Source organism: Salmo trutta, chromosome 3, assembly GCF_901001165.1.
Source record: "Salmo trutta chromosome 3, fSalTru1.1, whole genome shotgun sequence".
In the NCBI taxonomy this organism is placed as follows: domain Eukaryota; kingdom Metazoa; phylum Chordata; class Actinopteri; order Salmoniformes; family Salmonidae; genus Salmo; species Salmo trutta.
In genome coordinates this window covers 59076465-59097156 of record NC_042959.1, presented here as the reverse complement: position 1 = coordinate 59097156, position 20692 = coordinate 59076465, and the positions used below count along the sequence as shown (strand labels likewise).

Below are 20692 nucleotides of genomic sequence, written 5' to 3'. Positions count from 1 at the left end.
TCATGACTCCAAATCCATTCCATTACACTGAGCCATCAGTACGTCCGGTTTAGCCTTGTGTGGGGAATGCTCCCGACGCTCCGACCCTGGCCAAATGCTCTGTCTGAACGCGATCGGAAATGTGGAATGGAATGGACCAATGGAAATGAGAGCGCAAGGTGAGAGGACGTGTGGTAGCGGAGGTGGTGTGAAAACAGCCAGGTGCAACTTTGCAAACTGCTCACAGTAAGTGTATCTTTTGTATTTAATAATAATACAATTGAAAGAATCTTTCTCGCTTACATGAAAATTAAGTTCCAACGGTTTATAAAACCGTATTGCTAGAAGGATTAATAACGTTTCTAAACATTAAAACAGAGTGTTGGGATTGTAGTCATTGATCCAGCTGTTGTCCATATATTCAATTGAGAACTCAAGGGCTGGGTACACTGTAACTAAATATTGTTAACTGGTTCCACATCCTTTTTTTTCTTGGTTTACTCAACTTTTAATTTTTAGTTTTCCAACATGAGAAAACGTAGGCAAAAATTCAGTCAACTTAAAATGTGTTTGCTCAATTTTGTCTCATATGTAAACTAGAAAAGTATTATTTTACCAACAGAAAGAGGCTGTGGAAATAGCTACAGGCACAGTGCATTTCATTTCTATATCTGACAGCTGATTACATTGTGCATGTTAATTTAAACAGTAATTGGTATTCAAACTCACAACCTCTTGATTCACAGCATACCAATCTTCCTGCTATGCCACCACGTCTGTGTCAATAACATATTTGACTTACATGATTGCATTATGCATGTTAATTTCTACAGTAATTAGTATCCACCTGGGATTTGAACTTACAACCTCTTGGTTCACAGCATTCCAAACTTCCTGCCACGCCACCATGTCTTTGTCTTTAACGTATTCAGCTGTGTTTTATGGAATGACGGCCTTTGTTCATTCCAAGATCCTAAAATAGATTAAAACTATCTGGCTCATCATTTTTCTTTTATCTACCATTTAGGTCTGCCGTTAGGGCTCATGGTGTTCCTTGGCAGTCAGCTTTGACGCTACATCCTATGCATAATATTTAGAATTTAAGACCGAAACAAAGGGTTTCCAAAATGTCTAATTTATTTACTGTCAACTTCTTATAAACCTCTTCACTCTATACTCAGTGGAATAGAGACCTTCCAGGTTTGGATCAATGTTTTAGTTGGGACCCCGTGTAGTCTAATATTAAACAATCGTCTCGGTATCCTGATCACCAACGGATCCATTATAATTTTGTACACAGCATTTATCAAACTCCTCGTAAACTGTATGATATGAACATTTTTAATGATGCTTCCTGTACATTGTGCCATCTTAATGAACCTGGTGCCTTTATACACATGGCTTGGGAATGCCGTCTGGTATCTATATTCTTGGATTAAATAGCTTTGAATATTCCTGCATCTCCTTTTGTTTTACTTTTGAATGATTTATCTGTTTTTCATTTATCTCTATGTCAGAAGCGCATTCTTCTCGCTGGCCTAACGCCTGCAAAAAAAAAAATGATTGCAGTACGATGGAAGCCTCCACACTCACTCTCTATCCGTCACTCGATCCTACATTTTTTTGTATGTAATTTATATGGAGCATTCAACTTCTCGCATTCATGGAACTAAAGAAGACACTTTGAACCAATGGCTTCTTGCCACTAAAAACACTTCGTGATGTGTTGCTCTTTATTTTATTTTGCTGCGCCACTCGGGAGCCGTAAGCACCACCAACATTAGACACAGAAAAATCTAAAATTGCTTAAATAAGTAAATCAAATCAATCAGATTAATTGATGATGATTGACACAGACATGGTGGCATAGCCGGAAAATTTGAACATTATGAACCAAGAGGTTGTGAGTTCAAATCCCAGGTGAGGACATGTTGGATAATAATTTATACATAAATTAACATGCACAGTGTGATCATATACGTCAACGTGTATCAAATATGCAAGTTGAAAACATTGTATGGTAAAAGTGCTGTGTGTGTTACTACACTGAACAAAAATATAAATGCAACAATTTCAAAGATTCTTTCCAGTTCATATAAGGAAATCAATCAGTTGAAATAAATTAATTAGGCTCTATTAATTTCACATGACTGGAAATACAGACCTACATCTGTTGTTCACAGAAATCTTTAAAAAAAAATTGGGGAGTGGATCAGAAAACCAGTCAGCATGTGGAATACGTGAAATAGTGAAATAAAGGTTAAAAAAAATCTGTGGACTGACCAATGGTTTACACCAATGGGCGTTTTTCTGATATCCAGGAACGCCCACATTAAGAAACGCCCCGAATTGCCGTCTGCAATTACTTCATTTTGCAGTAATGTCTCCGCTGAGTCGAGAAAATTGTAATGTGCGTGTGCTGTGCGTGATTACGTCAATAAACGTAGTCCTCATACGTTAACAGGCTGAACTTAGTACGTTGCTTTTTGTGAAGGAGGAAAACAGACGGGTGAGTTTAACATAACATTTCTCGCCATGCAGCTGATTTAGATACATGTGTATGATTTATAATCAGTGTAATATTTAAAAATACAAGAGGCACACAATGACCGATAAATCTAACATGCGAAATGACAGTATCGGCTAAGAGAGAGAAGTGACTAGCTCTGTCTTTCTCGACTGAGACGGCAGGCTAACGTTAGCTAGCTATGTTGTCAGTCCTAGAAACTTGGATACAACAAGTCTCATTGTTTTGAGTCCTCCTGAGGGTGGGTAACGTTAGTTCAAATCAAAGTTAGCAGACAAGCTAACGTCAGTTTGTCGCCGTTTCAATGCGAATAACAACACCGAATATATCAAAAATATTGTGGCCGTAGCTAGCTACGTTAATGTTATGTAAAAGGAGAATGCTGTCGAGTTTGCTAGCTCGGAGATTAGCCAACGTTAGCTAGCTACCTTGCTGACGATGGCTTACCCTCGAAGAACAAAACACCTACTGTTCGCTAGCTATCTTCGTTTTTGGTAGGACTGTATCACGATATTTTTTTCTATGTGAAAAATTAACTTGAAGTAGACTCAACTTGTTGGTCCTTTACTAACCAGCTGTATGTAAAATAGTTAGCTATAGCTTAGAAAATAAATATTACACTGGATAATAAATAAATGTGTCACTGGATGACAATGTTTTCAACATTAGGGCTGTTTTCCAAAATAAGTGCAATTTGTTTTGTTTCCATGCCACGATACTAACGAGTATCGCGATACAGGTATTGTCAGTTAGCTAGCTCACATACTGACCACACTGCACGCGTTGCAAAATAAATGTAGACATGCATGTTATTAAATCATTGCATCCACACTGCTCGCGCAGGTCTGCGTGGCCAGATGCTAAAATATAATAATTGGTTCTATTTATGATGCTAAAGTCCAGCCTCTCCCATCTCCTCATTGGTTTTTAGGAGCATATGCCCACATGTTTCATTTTAGCTAGCTAAGCTTGCCCCATGTCATTGTTAACTCGCTAGGGTATCGGGACCCTGTTCTGGTCGTCTTTTCATGATTTAGTTGAAAATAGTGTTTCAATTATCCAAAAACAATCGACTATTGATATCATCATTCCCGTACTGTTTACTGTGTTTCCCGGAATCGGAAGTTCATATATCAATGGAAAAAAAAAAATCTGTGCTTTAACCTTTGTTTCCTTTTGGCAGTGAGACATTTGAACAACCACCAATAAGCCTAATGCTACAGCGGCAACATTAGCAGATATTACAGTAAGTAGCTACAACAGAATCTCTGCCTGTCCTGTGTGTAGCTAAATAAACTGCTTTAACTTGTTCGGTGTATTGGTTGATTTAATTTGACAACTATGATGCTAGTAGTTCGCATTAACATCCTTTTGTGTCCATAATGGTCTCTTTTCTTCCCCCCCACCCAAAGTACTTCCTAAGGATGGCTAGCTGCGGTGAGGTTGACCACTCTGTGAGCTCGCTCCCATCCAGTAAGAAGGGGAGTGGTGACTCTGCCTGCTCAGGTTCCAGTGGCTCATCACCTGCCCTGCCTGTCCCAGAGTGTGCCATCTGCCTGCAGAGCTGTGTCCACCCTGTCCAGCTACCCTGCCGCCACGTCTTCTGCTTCCTGTGTGTGAAAGGGGCGTCCTGGCAGAGCAAGCGCTGTGCTCTCTGTAGACAGGAGGTTCCCGAGGACTTCCTGGAGCACCCCACTCTGCTGTCCCCCGAAGAGCTTAAGACCGGAGGGCGGGGTGCCACAGGGGACAACGCCTGGTACTATGAGGGGAGAAACGGCTGGTGGCAGTATGACGAGAGGACCAGCCGTGAGCTGGAGGACGCTTTCTCCAAGGGCAAGAAGACAGCCGAGATGCTGATAGCCGGGTTCCTGTACGTGGCCGACCTGGAGAACATGGTGCAGTACCGGCGCAATGAGCACGGCCGCCGCCGCAAGATAAAACGGGACGTTGTGGACATACCCAAGAAAGGGGTGGCGGGCCTCCGTCTGGACACCGAGGGCGGCACGCAGGGGTCCGCTGCGGCCGGGAGAGGGAACTCTGCAGACGGGGCTGATACTTCAGCAGCCTCAGTGCAGCAGGTTGCAGCAGCTCCAGCTGCTTCCACAGTCCTGTCTGCTCCTGCCAGGCCTCCCACCTCTCTGGGGGGCCAACCTGGCAGCCCCTCCCTGGAGGACACCCTGGCCCTGCTCCACATCAGCCCCACAGATGCGCCAGAGAGGGCTGAGGTCGGGGAGGGAGAGGAGGGGGGAGAGGAGGCCACCGCCACACCCTCCATGTCATCTGGTCCTAACACCTCTATGGATGGGTCTGGGGACTGGAGCGATGATGAGGAGGAGGAGGGGGATGGGGAGGCAGTGGAGCCCCGGGAGCAGAGACTGCGTTTGGGGGAGAGCCCGGAGGACCGGTCCCCCCCCGGGGCTGAGGCCTCCAGCAACAGCAGCAGTGTGAGGTCGCGAAGGCCTGACGGCCAGTGTACTGAAGTGTGAGCTCAACTCATCATGAACCTCTCTGCACTGTAGCTAACATTCTCAGCTAACATAGGACTCTGAAACAGATTCAAACCAACCCCCGCATACAACTATCTCAAGGCAAGGAGACACTCCCATTATATTAGACTTTAAAGATGAACATTTGTTATAGTCTAAATTTACTGGTGGGCATTAGTAACAGTCTTTACCCATACAACTTGTTAATTGAGCGTTGAATTGTTGTTTCGTGTAAGTTGTTGGGATGTTTGAATGTCCCCATGCCTCCAGACAGTGTGTGATGCAGCCGTGTTGAAAGATGGAGACTTATTATTTTCAAAGACATGCATTTAACTGAATCAGGTAGCGGCCTCTTATCAGCTAATCAACAGTTGTTTTGATCAGATCAGTGGTTCAGTGTTTTCCTGTCTCTGCAGCAGCTTGGTGTGTTGAGTTCTAGGCTGCTCCAAAGTGATTAACACCATGCTCCATGACCTCTGATCAAAAAGGTCAGTAGACAACATTTTCATTTGTGTTTCAAAAGTGAAGCATGTTCATAGTGTTCAGTTGCCGATTTATTCATCTGAAATGCTAGTCTGTTTCATAACGTGTGCATGTGTTCTAAGAGAGGGGTTGGATTCTTAAACACTACTGGTGAAGAAGAGGACTGGTGTTTTTGACTTTAGTTTAACAGTTTGTTTTTACTTTGTTTTCCTATGGTTGTAAATTCTATTGTGTGATTACTAAGACGAGAAGAGCAACGGTTGCTAGGTGGCTTGCTGGCTGTCTCCTGCAAAACATTTGAAGTTTTAAATGTTATTGTTTTTATATTTCTTACCAGCTGAATGTCATTGTCATCTGTTCAGCTCAATTTTACTATCATTATAATAACCTTTACTTTCTGTAATGATTTTTGGTTTGTAATCTTTTACATGGTATGTCATTTTAAATAAAATGTGTGTGTTCATCAACCCAAAACGTTGATTGGAAGTATTGTTTTTGTTGGATGAAGGCAAAAGGTGAGCTGATCACATGCCAACACAACTAGCGACGTCATGCAAGATACTGCAAGAAATAATCTGTCTTGTATCAGATCTGGTCATAATGTATTTTTTCCCCCTGATATTTCTCATGTGACAACTCTACATTATATAAACAACTATGTGGACACCCCTTAAAATGTGTGGATTTCGGCCACAACCGTTGCTGACGGGTGTATAAAATTGGGCACACAGCCATGCGTTCTCCTTAGACAAACATTGTCAGTAGAATCACCTTACTGAACAGATCAGTGACTTAACATGCCACCGTCATAGGATGCCACCTTTCCAACAAGTCAAATGTCTACCCTGCTAGAGCTGCCCAGGTCAACTGTAAGTGCTGTTATTGTGAAGTGGAAACGTATAGGAGCAACAACGGCTCAGCCGCAAAGGGATTGGCCACACGAGCTCACGGAACGGGACCACTGAAGTGTTTAAAAATCCTCTGTCCTAGGTTGCAACACTCACTACCGAGTTCGAAACTGCCTCTGGAAGCAATGTCAGCACAATAATTGTTAGTTGGGAGCTTCATTAAATGGGTTTCCATGGCTGAGCAGCGGCACACAAGCCTTCGATCAGTTTGGGGAAGACCATTTCCTGTTTCAGCATGACAATGCCCCCCGTGCACAAGTCCATACAGAAATGGTTTATCGAGATCAGTGTGGAAGAACTTGACCCGCCTGCACAGAGCCCTGACCTCAACTCCATCAAACACCTTTGGGAGGAATTGGAACGCTGACTGCGATCCAGGGCTATTCGCCCAACCTCACTAATGCTCTTGTGGCTGAATGGAAGCAAGTCCCGCAGCAATGTTCCAACATCTAGTGAAACCCTTCCCGGAAGAGTGGAGGCTGTTATAGCAGCAAAGGGGGGACCAACTCCATATTAATGTCCATGATTTTTGATTGAGATGTTTGACGAGCAGGTGTCCACATACTTTTGGTCATGTAGTGTACCTCACCACTTGCTAATACCATGCACCCGCTGTTCCTGCCCTGCACAGTTCCACTTGGTGCAGTGTAGTGTACCTACTTCAACGGACAGGTTCCAACCCTCTGAATTCATCTCACACCCTGGTTTGATATTCTGATCACAGTGTATCTGTAAGCAACACCAAAGCCTGGTGTTTGGCCAGGAAACACATGACCTTTGTAAAGCGACGGGAGAGGAGACAAAAGGCCTGGCGGGTTGGAGACAAAAGGCCTGGCGGGTTGGAGACAAAAGGCCTGGCGGGTTGGAGACAAAAGGCCTGGCGGGTTGGAGACAAAAGGCCTGGCGGGTTGCATCCAAAATGGCTCCCTATTTAGTGCACTACCTTTGACCAGGGCCCACTATGTAGGGAATAGGGTGCCATTTGGGACGTACCCCTGGCGGTGTGTTATCCAGGGACCAGAGACCTGCCGGCTAGGTTCACACCATAGTGAAGTTTGATCTATCAGGGAGGGAAAAGGAGCGGCTGACTCTAGCCTAGATCTATGCAGCAGGATAGTTTCATTGTTAGATTATTCAGAATTCACATGAATTGGAATGTCATGGATCTCCTACCCTGGTTGAAAAAGAACACACCATCGGCATTGTACATTTATTGGAACAGCAGAACAGATGGAGAATTCTTCCTCAGGCCTGCAAATAGTTATCAGAGACAGATAAAGTAGTGGGGCATCTACTGTAGTTGGTAGAGAGTTGCGTGGTATTGAGGTCTCTTGATGAATTTATAGATAGGTCTATATGACCTAGTCTATTAACTGGAGAAGGAGAACTCCCCACTGTAGTGGGCTGGATAGAGAATCCTCTTGTTATTCTCACTATCTCTGTGTGTGTGTGTGCTCAGTCTTGGGGGTGGGGTTGGAAATTGCAGCAGTAAGACCACTGTTTGTTTCTAATGTTTTATACAAAAACCTTGTCGGGTTCAATCCTAATCTAACAGATGATTTGATCTTCCGATCTTTGAAAATGTTGTGACACATTTTGGTGTTCTGAAAAGTACAATACAAGCAAGATCAACAGGGATTTTATTCACAACAGCCATAGAAAGTATTTAGCTTGAAATACAAAGTGATTTTACTTTGATTTGTCATTACAAAATGTTGTACTGTATCTTATGCGAGTTATATTTGGATCTATAAATTGCAGTTGTCTGCCAAATAACATTTTACTTTTAAAAATAAACACATGATACCTGAATGTAGCAAAGATATACAGTATTTCTGTCTTCACTTACTCCAGTCCACAGCCACATGCATAAATGCATAGTTTTGTTCAGAATATAAGTAGCAGTTACTGTAGAAAATATTCCATATTATATTTCAGTGTAGCTTGTTGAAATAGCTTGTTGAAATAGCTTAAAGTTATCCCTTGAAGTTTAGTAATGCTCTTGCACCGCAGGCCAGTTGAGAAGAATCCGTTGAGGACAAACAGATGAAAATAATGTCTTTGTCCTTCCTTCATTTGTGTCCAAGCTGATTCTCAAGGGTTTCCATCCTTTTTGACACAACATCAAGTATTTACACATTAAGGAAGTTATTGATTTTAAACTAAACACATTTTTAAAGATACTGTGTGCATCCTAAATGGCAGCCTATTTCCTTTATAGTGCACTACTTTTGACCAGGGCTGATAGGACTCTAGTCAAAAGTAGCACACTCTACAGGTAATAGGGTACCATTTGGAAAGCATTCAATGTCATGGCAATATTAAAGATCTTATCTAAAGTATGTACACCACCACAGGGCTGTAAAGGATATTATTCTGGGTCAGTCTCCTAAGCTGTTCGTTGACCTGCCTCTGGAAGAGCATCACGTTCTCACACTTACACATATCTTGAGGGGAGGGTTTCTCTGTTCACGGACAGACACGGTATGGATTGTCTTTTAGGAACAGACTGACACAGATCAAGTGCAATACAATTATTCATTCCCAGAGCCTCACAACATACTGTACAATGATAGGCCTCCAATGGTATGGTTTCTGTTGTACTTCATAAAATCACCTGCAGGTGGCAGAGATGCACAGCATTTTCCCCCTGAAAATAAAGTACTTACCGGCTCCTCAATAAATATTTCCTGAAATGCAGTGCATGAGAGAAAATCGATCTAACACACATTATAAACTGGGTGGTTCGAGCCCTGAATGCTGATTGGCTGACAGCTGTGGTATACCACGGGTACGACAAAACATTTATTTTTAATCCTCTAATTACGCTAGTAACCAGTTGATAATAGCAATAAGGCACCTCGGGGGTTTATGGTATATTGCCAATATACCACGGCTAAGGGCTGTATACAGGCACTCTGCGTTGCGTCGTGCGTAAGCACAGCCCTTAGCCGTGGTATATTGGCCATATACCACACCCCCTCAGACCTTATTGCTTAAGTATAAAACATGATATGGAAGACTATAAGCACCACCTTTATAAACAATCTGATTCGTTTTAAGACTTTAGATGGGTTTTGGGGCATTTTTGTTTTAGTATTTGTATTTATAGAATTCATAATTTATTCAAGATGAGAGGATGTGTGTACTGTGAAGGAAAAGTGTGAGAAATAATTAATATTATGTAGCTGTGATGGATCTTTAATAAGAAAGTTATTTTAGAGTGTGTTTTATTCATTGGGTACCTTTACATATCCGTGACTTCAATTTGTCTGTAATTTCTCCCATGTTGCTAAAATCTTCAGCATAGTACAAATGCTTATCATCTGGCTCGGAAGCAATTTCCCTGAGCTCCTCTTCGATGGCTTTACCAACACCAAGTGCATATATCGTGATACCTGGGGACGGTGAAGCAGGTCAGAAGGAAGTGAATGAATGACTCCTTTAAGAGAAGATGGTACTCTATTAAAGGCTCTTTAAATCTCTGCAATCAGATCAAGTTCAGCAAACACAATGTAAAGAAACCGTACCAGCATCCTTTGCCTTAGTGGCCCATTTCGACACATCATCCTGGGATCGTCCATCGGTGAACACGATGCTGACCCGTGGTATGTCGGGCCTGGCCCCCTCCTTGGCAGAGAAGCTGTGCTCAAACATGTGGTGCAGGGCAGCACCCGTCATGGATCCTCTGCCCATGTACTGCATCTGCGACACGGCCCTGTTGATGTCATGGCCTGAGCTATACTGACCCAGGATGAACTCTGTGCGGACCTTACTGGAGTACTGCAGCAGCCCCACGTGGGTGCCCGTGCCGGACACGTCCAGAGAGTCCACGATGCCGTTCACAAACTTCTTGACCAGCTCAAAGTTGGCCGGTCCCAGGCTCTTAGAGCCGTCAATTACAAATACCAGATCCATCACTCCATCTCCACACACTGCCTCTGCCATAGTAGAGACAAATAGTGTTGAGTCAATTCATGACGCCCCAAATAAACTATACCATGGCAAGACAGCAGCAGAAAGTACTAGCCTACATTACTTAAACGATGTCGCTGATAGGCTAATAACTGGCTCATTTTACAATAATGGCCCAACATTATGAAGACCTGTGTGCCGTTCAGAGGCACAACTTTGGTTTTAGAAGTGACGGGGACATATTATTGTTATTATTCTTTTACATTTTGTTATCCAGTCAGACACTCCCAACAGCCTACCTGACCGTTCGGAGGCGTCCTCATGGTCCTAAAGCACACTGTTGTTTTGTTTTGTATTACATTCCAATGATAAAACTGGGGGGAAATGCAATTTCAGAATGTGAAGGGGACATGTCCCCCCATTCCCCAGTGAAAGTTGCGCCCCTGGTGCAGGTCATATTGAATAGTAATAAGGATAATTCTCATTAATAATGGAAATGTGTGTTCTCTACTCTACTCCAGGCTTCATGGTTCCAAAGACAGTCATTTTAATGCAACATTGGGTAATAATGTGCATGAATATCCATCTATCTACCTATCGAGAACTACTCTTTATTCTTCATGACATGTGCCTGTTACTGTCAAACAGTATGGAATATTCCTCTTAATCCAGGAAAAGAACACCCTGGACTAGAGGGAGCATCAGGATTAACCATGACCTCATAATCACACTCATCCAAATTATGTAACATATAAATAACAGGATGGAAAAACACTCAGTCACAGTCAGACCTATTATGAAAGAGGCAGTTAGGTGTATATGTGAAGGCAGTCCAACTTCCATCAGTCACATAACCATTAATACGTAACACATTCATTCTAACAAATCAATTTAAAGGGATGTGAATCCATTGGGCCAAAACAGCATGATGCATAGAGAAGATCCTCTCATTACTGTGCAATGTCCAAAAGATCTGTTACCGCACAGCTGGTAGTAAGACATGGAAGCATGCCATGGACTTACTCTTGCAGGTTCTGTTATCAGGTCTGAGTTTGTAGCCTTCTCGACATCTACACACAAATGAATCTTCAGTGTTCACACAGTCATGCTCACACCCATGGTTACCAAGGGAACATGGATCAAGCTCTGCAGTGAGTAAAAGTAATCAGACCCAGTTGTTGAGGTCAATAAGCAAGACTTGCTAGTATGTTTAAATCTAAGTAAAATGTTGAATAAAATGTGGAATGATATTTCTGTGTATTAGGTGAGACTGAGAGCACACACTATTCTAGTGTGAAGCAGGTGAGACTTACTTTTGCAGGTTTTATTATCAGGTCTGATTATGTAGCCTTCACGGCACTTACAGAAAAATACATCTTCAGTGTTCACACACTCGTGTTCACACCCATGGTCGCCAAGAGCACAGCGGTCAATCTCTGAGAGGTGTTATTCACATCGGATACAGAGATAGAAACAAGGCAGGAGAGAGAAAGGGACAACGCATACTAATATTCTTTCAGGGAATTAACACTTCGACACTGTTATATAGAAATATAACAGTGACTCACATATTCACTACATTCAACAAATAAATACATTACAAATGTTTTCCTCAACACTACCCACACAGTGAGCACAGCAGTCTGTTGTTGAGTCCTCCAAGGACTGATATGTTGAATGAACAGTTTATGATTGGTTGATTTGTTAGATTAAATCTATTTAAACCATTTTTAGAGGTGTACTGGCACTGCCATCTCAGGAGGGGGAGGTTGAGTACAGTGTTGTTAATAGCACAGTAACACAGTTCATATAACCAGAGTGATGAACTTACTGCTGCAGGTCTTGCCATCGAGGTTGAGAACATAGCCCCTCGTGCATCTACAGATGTAGGACTCAGGAGAGCTGACACAGTCATGCTGACAGCCATGGTTCCCCAGGTCACAGTAATCTATTCCTGAGGGGAAAAGGTAGAGACACACATAGATTGGCTTGAATTCATACATTATTCTCAGGATGTTAACAAGAGATAAAGGAGTGAATAGGTGCCTTTAATTTAGATTATTTTTTTCTCCCTGTAATACCAGTTGTTTCTGCCTTTTTGTTTTAAGCGCTTACAGTTTTGATTAACCCACAGGACTCTGAAATCAATATCCAAAATGTGTTAGGATTGTAATACACTCAAGAGGTGTGCTTTCTGAAGTTAATTAAAATGTTTATTGTGCAATTTACATCGGAACATACACTCTTAGAAAAAAAAGGTGCTATCTAGAACCAAAAAGGGTTGTTCGGCTGTCCCCACAGGAGAACCCTTTGAAGAACCCCTTTTGGGTTCCATGTAGAACCCTTTCCACAGATCAAACCAGATGGAAGCCTGGCTATGTTATGATCCCTTGGTATTCTGACACCCTGGGCACACTCCCCCATATGTCAGCAGCCAGTGAGATGATTCAAAAAGCACACTTCCTCTTGGAGATCTCCCCTATGCTACTCTGAAGTCTGAAGTTCCACTAGAGAACTAGGGGCATGTCCAAATGTGGGTGGACTTGGACCTCCGTCTGGCAACAAGATAGACCAAATACTGTATTAGAGTTGGACTGATCTGGGACATTCATCCCTTCAACTGCTTAAAGAACTGATTGTGAACACTACAATAGTCAAGCATAGTTACATCACTGAGCCAGTCCATGGACTGAAATGCAACCCAAAACAAATTATTTATTGTTTTCTGTATAATAGACCATCAGATTTGAGCAATGAAAGGACATGTGGAAATCTGGAATTCAGGTTAACCTTCACAAGCAGATAAATTACTTGTTTTCAGAGTAAATTCATTGTTTTTTTCTATGTTAACTTGAGTCATAACCACAAAAAATAAATGAATAAAGAGCGAACGAACGAAAGAGGAAAAACGAAGAATCTCACTTCGGCACGTTCTCGCGTCCTCGCTGAGTTCATACCCAAGCCGGCAGCGACACTCGTAGCCGGGTACCCCTGGCACATTGGCACAGATATGGGCACAGCCATGGTCCACCACATCACACGGGTCTTCCGCTACAGAACCAGGAGGACCACAACATAGGCAAAGACAGGATTTAATGCTACTGCTGTAGCTAACCCTTACCCTAACCCTTACCCTAACCCTTATCCTAACCCTTATCCTAACCCTAACCCTTACCCTTACCCTAACCCTTACCCTAACCCTTACCCTTACCCTTACCCTAACCCTTACCCTTACCCTTATCCTAACCCTAACCCTTACCCTTACCCTAACCCTTACCCTAACCCTAACCCTTACCCTTACCCTAACCCTTATCCTAACCCTTACCCTTACCCTAACCCTTACCCTAACCCTTACCCTTACCTTAACCCTTACCCTAACCCTAACCCTTACCCTTACCCTAACCCTTATCCTAACCCTTACCCTTACCCTAACCCTTACCCTAACCCTTACCCTTACCTTAACCCTTACCCTAACCCTTACTCTTACCCTTACCCTATGCCTCTGCTGCTGCTCCTGCTATTCCACCAGCCCAAGCACTGCACCGTCTCACAGGCAAACCCTAACCCAGCCAGCTAGACCCCACTGATTCTGATTTACACCACTGACTTTTTTCCTTGTTCCCCACTAGTGAATTTGTCTGTCCAAAAGCAACATATTTCCATGTTCTTAGTCAAATGATGTGGTCAAGCCTGTTATAATAGAGTTGAGCACAGTCGACTAAGTTGCTCACTCACCGCGGCAGGTCTTGCCATCAGAGTTAAGGGTGTAACCCTTTCTACACCGGCACATGTAGGAGGCTGGGGTGCTCACACAGATGTGATCACACTGATGGTCCATCACAGAGCACAGGTCTGTACCTAATACATACACACACATACACGTACGCACACACACACATCCATACAAATAATACATCCTTAGAATCTCCATCAATATAATAATTAAAGCACGAGTGTATCGAGAGATGAACAGAGAGAAAACACCTCCACACAGATTGGACTGGAAGACAGAGGTGAGGGTCTCTATCTGGCTGAAGTTGGCCACCAGGTACACATGCTCCGAGTGGGGCTCACTCCCGATGGCCCGCAGCGTGTTCATATCCACCCTGCCCACTCCGATGGCGAAGATCTGGATGCCCGCCTGCCGGGCCTGTGCCGCCACCTCCTCCACCGTGTCCTGGGGGCGCCCGTCCGTTACGATCATGGCGATGCGGGGGATGTGCATGTCGGCGGGCCGGGCACCCTCTGGCTCAGTGAAGGCTATCTCCATGGTGTACTGGATAGCCAGGCCGGTCATGGTGCCGGAGGCCAGGTGGTCCATGGCCTTCACCGCCCGCTCCACATCTGCCTTGAATACAACAGTTCTGTGTTTGTTAATGTGGGTGGGTTAGTTTTTTGGGGATTCTTGTTACAAACTGTTTCTGAGCAACTGTACTTAGAAAACCAAATAAACATATTGCAAAAAGAATAGAACAGTCCTGAATAGTCCATCTGTTTCTTCTGCTCCCAGTCTCACCACATGGCACACATTTGGGAGGAAGGAAGTTCAGCCACATTGCAACATCCCTGTGGGTAGAAGGACTTTGCTCAAGGGCACAATGGCTATTCAGCTAAGTGCATTGAGAGAGAGAACCTGTTCTCTAGGCTACCTTGTTGCTGTTGGTGTCGAGACAGAACTTGTTCCCCAAACTATATTCTTAGGGGAAAAAATGGTTTCAGAAGGGTTCTTCAGCTGTCCCCATAGGAGAACACTTTTTGGTTCCAAGTAAAAAACTATTTTTGTCTCCACGTAGAACCATTTTGGGTTCCATGTAGAACCCTCTGTGGAAAGGGTTTTTATATGGAACCCAAAATGGTTCTACTTGGAACCAAAAGGGTTCTACCTGGAGCCAAAAAGGGTTTCACCTCAAACCAAAAAGGGACAGCCGAAGAACCCTTTAGGAACCCTTTTTTTCTAAGAGTGTAGTTTAGGGAGAAGGTGTTCTTCAAAAGGTTCTCCTATGGGAACAGCTGAAGAACCCTTTTAGGTTCCAGATAGCACATAGTTTTCTAAGAGTGTACCTTGCTGTTGTAGGTGTTGAGACATAACTCGTTCCCCAGGCCACCTTGCTGCGGTAGGTGTTATGGGATAACTTGTTCCCTAGGGCCTAGACTACCTTTCTGCTGTAGGTGTTGAGGGAGAACTCGTTCTGCACCACGCTGCCGTACTGCAGCAGCCCGACGCGCGTCGCCTCCGGCCCCACATCCAGGAAGGCCAGGATGTTGGTGATGAAGATCTTGACCTTCTCGTAGTCGCTGGGACGCACGCTGCGGGAGCTATCGATGATGAACACAAAATCCAGGGGCTTCCCTTTACACAGGCTCTCTGGGGAAAGACACAGGCATTACTGGAGGTACAGTAGACCAGGCCTACTATATGTGATAATTACACAGGCTCTCTGGGGGAGAACACAAAGAAACCCTTAATGGAAGTATTGTACTGTATATAGGCTTAATGTAACTCTAATATAGTATTTACAGGGGCTCTCTGAGGAACATACAGATAATCTGACTGGAAGTAGTCTTACTATACTGTATATAACTGATATTTACATGGGCTTTCTGTATGAAGAAACCAAAAGTTGGGTCTTACTTAAAGTACTGTAGTACATAATTCTGACACTATCTGGTTGATTCTTTCTTTTTGAGTTTGGACAGTGATTATTACTTTGTGTGCTCAGTCAGTCAGTCTGAGAGCAGAGGAAAGATTCTGAGTTCTCTAGTCTCCTGTAACAATCTGTAAATCAATTAACACTAAACTAAGCCTGGGAAAAGACAAGAAGAAACACTTCTACATTCTCCATATATTCCTCTAGAGAGGACCAGTTTCCCTGGTCAGACATTCATTTTACATGATCTTTACTGTGAGGGGAAATACAGACCAATTATGAATATACATACTGTACATGTGCACACACATCTGGTCTGTATATTCCATTATATTGTACTGTATGTCCCATTATATTGTACTGTATGTCCCATTATATTGTACTGTATATTCCATTATATTGTACTGTATATTCCATTATATTGTACTGTATGTCCCATTATATTGTACTGTATGTCCCATTATATTTATTGTACTGTATGTCCCATTATATTTATTGTACTGTATATTCCATTAAATTGTACTGTATATTCCATTATGTTGTACTGTATATTCCATTATATTGCACCGTATGTCCCATTATATTGTACTGTATGTCCCATTATATTGTACCGTATGTCCCATTATATTTTACTGTATGTCCCATTATATTGTACTCTATATTCCATTATATTGTACTCTATATTCCATTATATTGCACTGTATGTCCCATTATATTGTACTGTATGTCCCATTATATTTATTGTACCGTATATTCCATTATATTGTACTGTATATTCCATTATATTGTACTGTATATTCCATTATATTGTACTGTATATTCCTTTATATTGTACTGTAAATCCCATTATATTGTACTGTATGTCCCATTATATTGTACTGTATGTCCCATTATATTTATTGTACTGTATATTCCTTTATATTGTACTGTATATCCCATTATATTGTACTGTATATTCCATTATAGTGTGCTGTATGTCCCATTATATTGTACTATATGTCCCATTATATTGTACTGTATGTCCCATTATATTGTACTATATGTCCCATTATATTGTACTGTATATCCCATTATATTGTACTATATGTCCCATTATATTGTACTGTATGTCCCATTATATTGTGCTATATGTCCCATTATATTGTACTGTATGTCCCATTATATTGTACGTATGTTCCATTATATTGTACTGTATGTCCCATTATATTGTACTATATGTCCCATTATATTGTACTGTAAGTCCCATTATATTGTGCTATATGTCCCATTATATTGTACTGTATGTCCCATTATATTGTACCGTATGTTCCATTATATTGTACCGTATGTTCCATTATATTGTACTGTATGTCCCATTGTATTCCATGCATTCCACTATATTCCATTGTATTTGTATTTGTATTTATTACTCTTCCTCAGGTCCAGCAACGTGAAGGCACTTATATACAATTTAAATATTACATGACATTCCATTTCATAACACTTTACCCAATATATTTAGTGTGTTCCCTCAGGCCACTAGTCCACTATCACATATTTACAAGACAACATCCATGTGTACATGTGTGTAGAGTGCATGTCTTATCATGTGTATGTGTGTCTATGCCTCTGTGTGTCTGTTCACAGTGTATTTGTATCTGTTTTTTAAATCTGATTCTACTGCTTGCATCAGTTACCTGATGTGGATAGAGTCCCATGTAGTCATGGCTCTATGTACTGTAGTACTGTGCGCCTCCAATAGTCTGTTCTGGACTTGGGGATTGTGAAGAGACCTCTGGTGGCATGTCTTGTGGGGTATGCATGGGTGTCTGAGCTGTGTGCTAGTAGTTTAAACAGACACCTCGTGAATTCAGCATGTCAACACTTCTTACAAAAACAAGTAGTGATGAAGTCAATCTCTCCTTCACTTTTAGCCATGAGAGATGTACATGCATATTATTAATGTTAGCTCTTCGTGTACATTTAAGGGCCAGCCGTGCTGCCCTGTTCTCAGACAATTGTAATTTTCCGAGGTCCATCTTTGTGGCACCTAACCACATGACTGAACAGTAGTCCAGGTGTGACAAAACTAGGACCTGTAGGACCTGCCTTGTTGACAGTGTTGATTGTGACACAAACCACAGTATTTAGCTAGCACCACATTTCCTTTAGTACCAGTAATCTCTGCTGGTCTTACCCACTGAGTTGGACTGGATGGCCGAGTCATTGCGTCCTCTGGACAGGACGGATGGTCTGGGACGGCGTCTGTCACTGGGGTCCACTCGGACTGCATCGCAGCAGAGCAGGCAAAAGAGCCCGAGGGTCAGAGACCTCATCCTTGACCAGGGGGACCCACGGACAAATGGGTGGACAGACAGACAGCTGGTAAAACAATTGCAGAGACAACCAACTCAACCTCCAGTCACCTCATTAACCCAGAATGGTTGCCATGTCACAGCCGTACAGTACGATTAGGGCTTTGTCCCAAATGGCCCCCTATTGTCTATAATGGTCAAAAGTAGTGCACTTTATAGGGAAAATGGTGCCACTTAAGACGCAGCCTACAGCTACAACGTATACAACACATTCCAGACCCAAGCTACCAGTGAGGGAGGTCCACAATCTAATACAAAAATATGCACCAGTTCCCTTCACTTTATGAACTGAAATGTAACATTGGCTGCTCCTGGGTGTCTTCCCATTGAGTTATTAATACATGGAACAAAACTCTGAGTTGAGATGTTTAGGTGATACAGGTGGTTTGCAGTGATTTAAAGTGGTCCGTAATACACAGCAAACTGTTCCTCTGTCAGCTCTCTGCAGAGCCATCTGTTATTGTTCCCATTTAGACCGCTTCATACACCCTGCTGCTACACACAACACACAGGCAGCTGTTGACTGTACAGGCCATTCTTGAAGACGTACAGTAGTTGTGTTCCATAGCTTAAAGAGACATAGCCATGCCCATTCTAGAACACATATACCTGTGTTCCATTTAACTAGGCAAGTCAGTTAGGAACAAATTCTTATTTACAATGACGGCCTACACCGGCCAAACCCAGATGACGCTGGGCCAATTGTGCGCCGCCCTATGGGACTCTCAATCACAACCGGTTGTGATACAACCTGGATTCAGAGTATCTGTAGTGACGCCTTGCAGTGCCCGAGTGACAAGCTGATTACACTGAGTTGTTCCTTAGTCTGTTCACAGGTCTGAGCTGCAAAGGTGTATTAGACATGTTTATGATGACTGTCAGTGACCTGAAGCAAGCAGGGTCACACACTCATGGAACATCCTGTTCAACTACCACAGCTGCACAAGCATTAGGTACGTGAAAACAAGTGAAAACAAGAGCCAGCACATGCCAGAGATCGATACAACAGTTGTTACTATTACTCATTCAGTCTGTACTTGAAAAGGAAGATGGACCATATTCAAGTGGAGTCCTAAAAAAACATAATTACAAACTACAGTATTTTTTTACGTTTTGTCATGGCCGTATTGTATCTTGTCATCTTATGTTGAATCTCAATCAAACACAGTCTAATGTGGAATCTGAATCATGTTTACTATATGTTTACTTCTATTAAAAAATTAAAGTAATCTTCGAGCTCAGATTCTGTGTGGTAAACACTACATCTGTCATGGGGTTTCATGCTGCAGTGTGACAACACTACCTATTGAAAATAACATCAAAATATCAAAAGTCTCCTTACCTTAATATCACAATAAAGTTTTGTGAAAAGATCTGTCAGTATATCTAAATTAAATGTTTTAAAAATAAGTAAAGCAGGAAAAGGAAATCCACCTGGGCGAGTGAGTCAAGCTGGTGACTGTTGTGGTTGTGCAGTCAGTCAGAGAATATGCAGATGTCCTTTAGCTTTCTCTCTCTCTGCACATGCATTAGACGTGCCCCCTCTCCTCTGGGACTGACTGCTTCTGTATTTACTCTTAGCTGCCTTACCTCAGTCTGGCTCTAACCTGGGAAGGGAAGCCTCCTATTAGAGACATTATTTGGAGAGAAAAAAATTGTATGGATCAAATCTTCATGTTTTCATACAGTAGGGTATCAGTTTAAACTATCATTTAAGTATGTGAATCACAAACAAGACATCTTCAACTGAGCCGACTAAGCATTTTGGTAACCATAAATATGATCTTCTTTGATCAGAAATAGTGACCCTTAATCAAACAGATATCCCATCTATTGTCCTTACATCTGACAAATAGCATTGTGAAAAGGCGATAAGTGTCTCTACAACTCAACTGTACATTTTTCAAAGTAAATGACAAGCGTATTGGTTTTGCCAATGGTCAGATAGTTCAACTACTGTACTGTGGTCCTGGTCCAATGGTGGTCCAAGCTACAGTGAAAGGTTATTGTACCTGGAAGACGTCTGGATGAACTCTCCACATTGAACAGAAGGAAACAGTAAGGAAGCAGTTTATGGAAAAGGGGTCTAAAGCAGTGCGTTCAGCGCTCTTAACGTCAGTCATCCTGAAAATAGACTACCTGTCTTACACTGACAACGTTATGGCCCTAACAGCTCTTAAAGTCAATGGCCAAATAGTTTCCAAGTTTCCTACAGAATTTCCGTTATTCAGGTTTATGAGGTAAGGAAAGGATGACAGAATTAGTGCCAGTTGAATAAAAAAACTAGGTCTTTTAGTCCTTGACTTTTCCCTTTGGTTGTCATCTCATAGGCCTACCAAGCAGTGATGTAATGTAACACAATAATACTATACTGGATTTGTCTCAAACCACT

The 20692-nt window shown here is 42.4% G+C and overlaps 2 protein-coding genes across 6 annotated transcripts; one reads left to right on the top strand and one right to left on the bottom strand.

Annotated features, from left to right (window-relative positions):
• The first annotated feature begins 133 nt into the window (after positions 1–133).
• Positions 134–5949, top strand: LOC115181489 (E3 ubiquitin-protein ligase rnf146-like). 3 transcript variants are annotated; one of them, XM_029743394.1, is made up of 3 exons: positions 134–225; positions 3690–3752; positions 3919–5949. In XM_029743394.1, exon 3 carries the CDS (start codon positions 3931–3933, stop codon positions 4990–4992), a length of 1062 nt encoding a protein of 353 aa, XP_029599254.1. In that variant the 5' UTR covers positions 134–225; positions 3690–3752; positions 3919–3930; the 3' UTR covers positions 4993–5949. The 3 variants fall into 3 exon arrangements, with proteins under 3 accessions (XP_029599254.1, XP_029599243.1, XP_029599264.1); XM_029743383.1 differs by lacking the exon at positions 134–225 and adding an exon at positions 2417–2488; XM_029743404.1 differs by lacking the exon at positions 134–225 and adding an exon at positions 2545–2747.
• Positions 5950–8006: 2057 nt separating this feature from the next.
• LOC115181469 (matrilin-2) lies at positions 8007–19845 on the bottom strand. Of its 3 annotated transcripts, none has more exons than XM_029743354.1 (13): positions 19643–19845; positions 18123–18307; positions 15455–15663; positions 14283–14646; positions 14034–14156; positions 13221–13349; positions 12130–12252; positions 11612–11734; positions 11322–11444; positions 9914–10324; positions 9629–9781; positions 8756–8848; positions 8007–8511 (listed from the first exon to the last, which is right to left on the bottom strand). In XM_029743354.1, the coding sequence occupies exons 2-13, from the start codon at positions 18259–18261 to the stop codon at positions 8456–8458; spliced, it is 2046 nt and encodes a 681-aa protein (XP_029599214.1). In that variant the 5' UTR covers positions 18262–18307; positions 19643–19845; the 3' UTR covers positions 8007–8455. The 3 variants fall into 3 exon arrangements, with proteins under 3 accessions (XP_029599214.1, XP_029599222.1, XP_029599228.1); XM_029743362.1 differs by having other exon boundaries at positions 18123–18262; XM_029743368.1 differs by lacking the exon at positions 11612–11734.
• Positions 19846–20692: the final 847 nt, after the last annotated feature.

Bases quoted from the DNA above. Each gene is read 5' to 3' on its own strand.
- LOC115181489 (XM_029743394.1), top strand. From the start codon at position 3,931: ATGGCTAGCTGCGGTGAGGTTGACCACTCTGTGAGCTCGCTCCCATCC.
- LOC115181469 (XM_029743354.1), bottom strand. From the start codon at position 18,261: ATGAGGTCTCTGACCCTCGGGCTCTTTTGCCTGCTCTGCTGCGATGCA. The intron at 10,325-11,321 runs GTAAGTCCATGG...CTACTATGGCAG, and splicing joins TGATAACAGAACCTGCAAGA to AGGCAGTGTGTGGAGATGGA. The intron at 8,512-8,755 runs ATATCCTTTACA...ATGTGTAAATAC, and splicing joins TAGGAGACTGACCCAGAATA to TTGATGTTGTGTCAAAAAGG.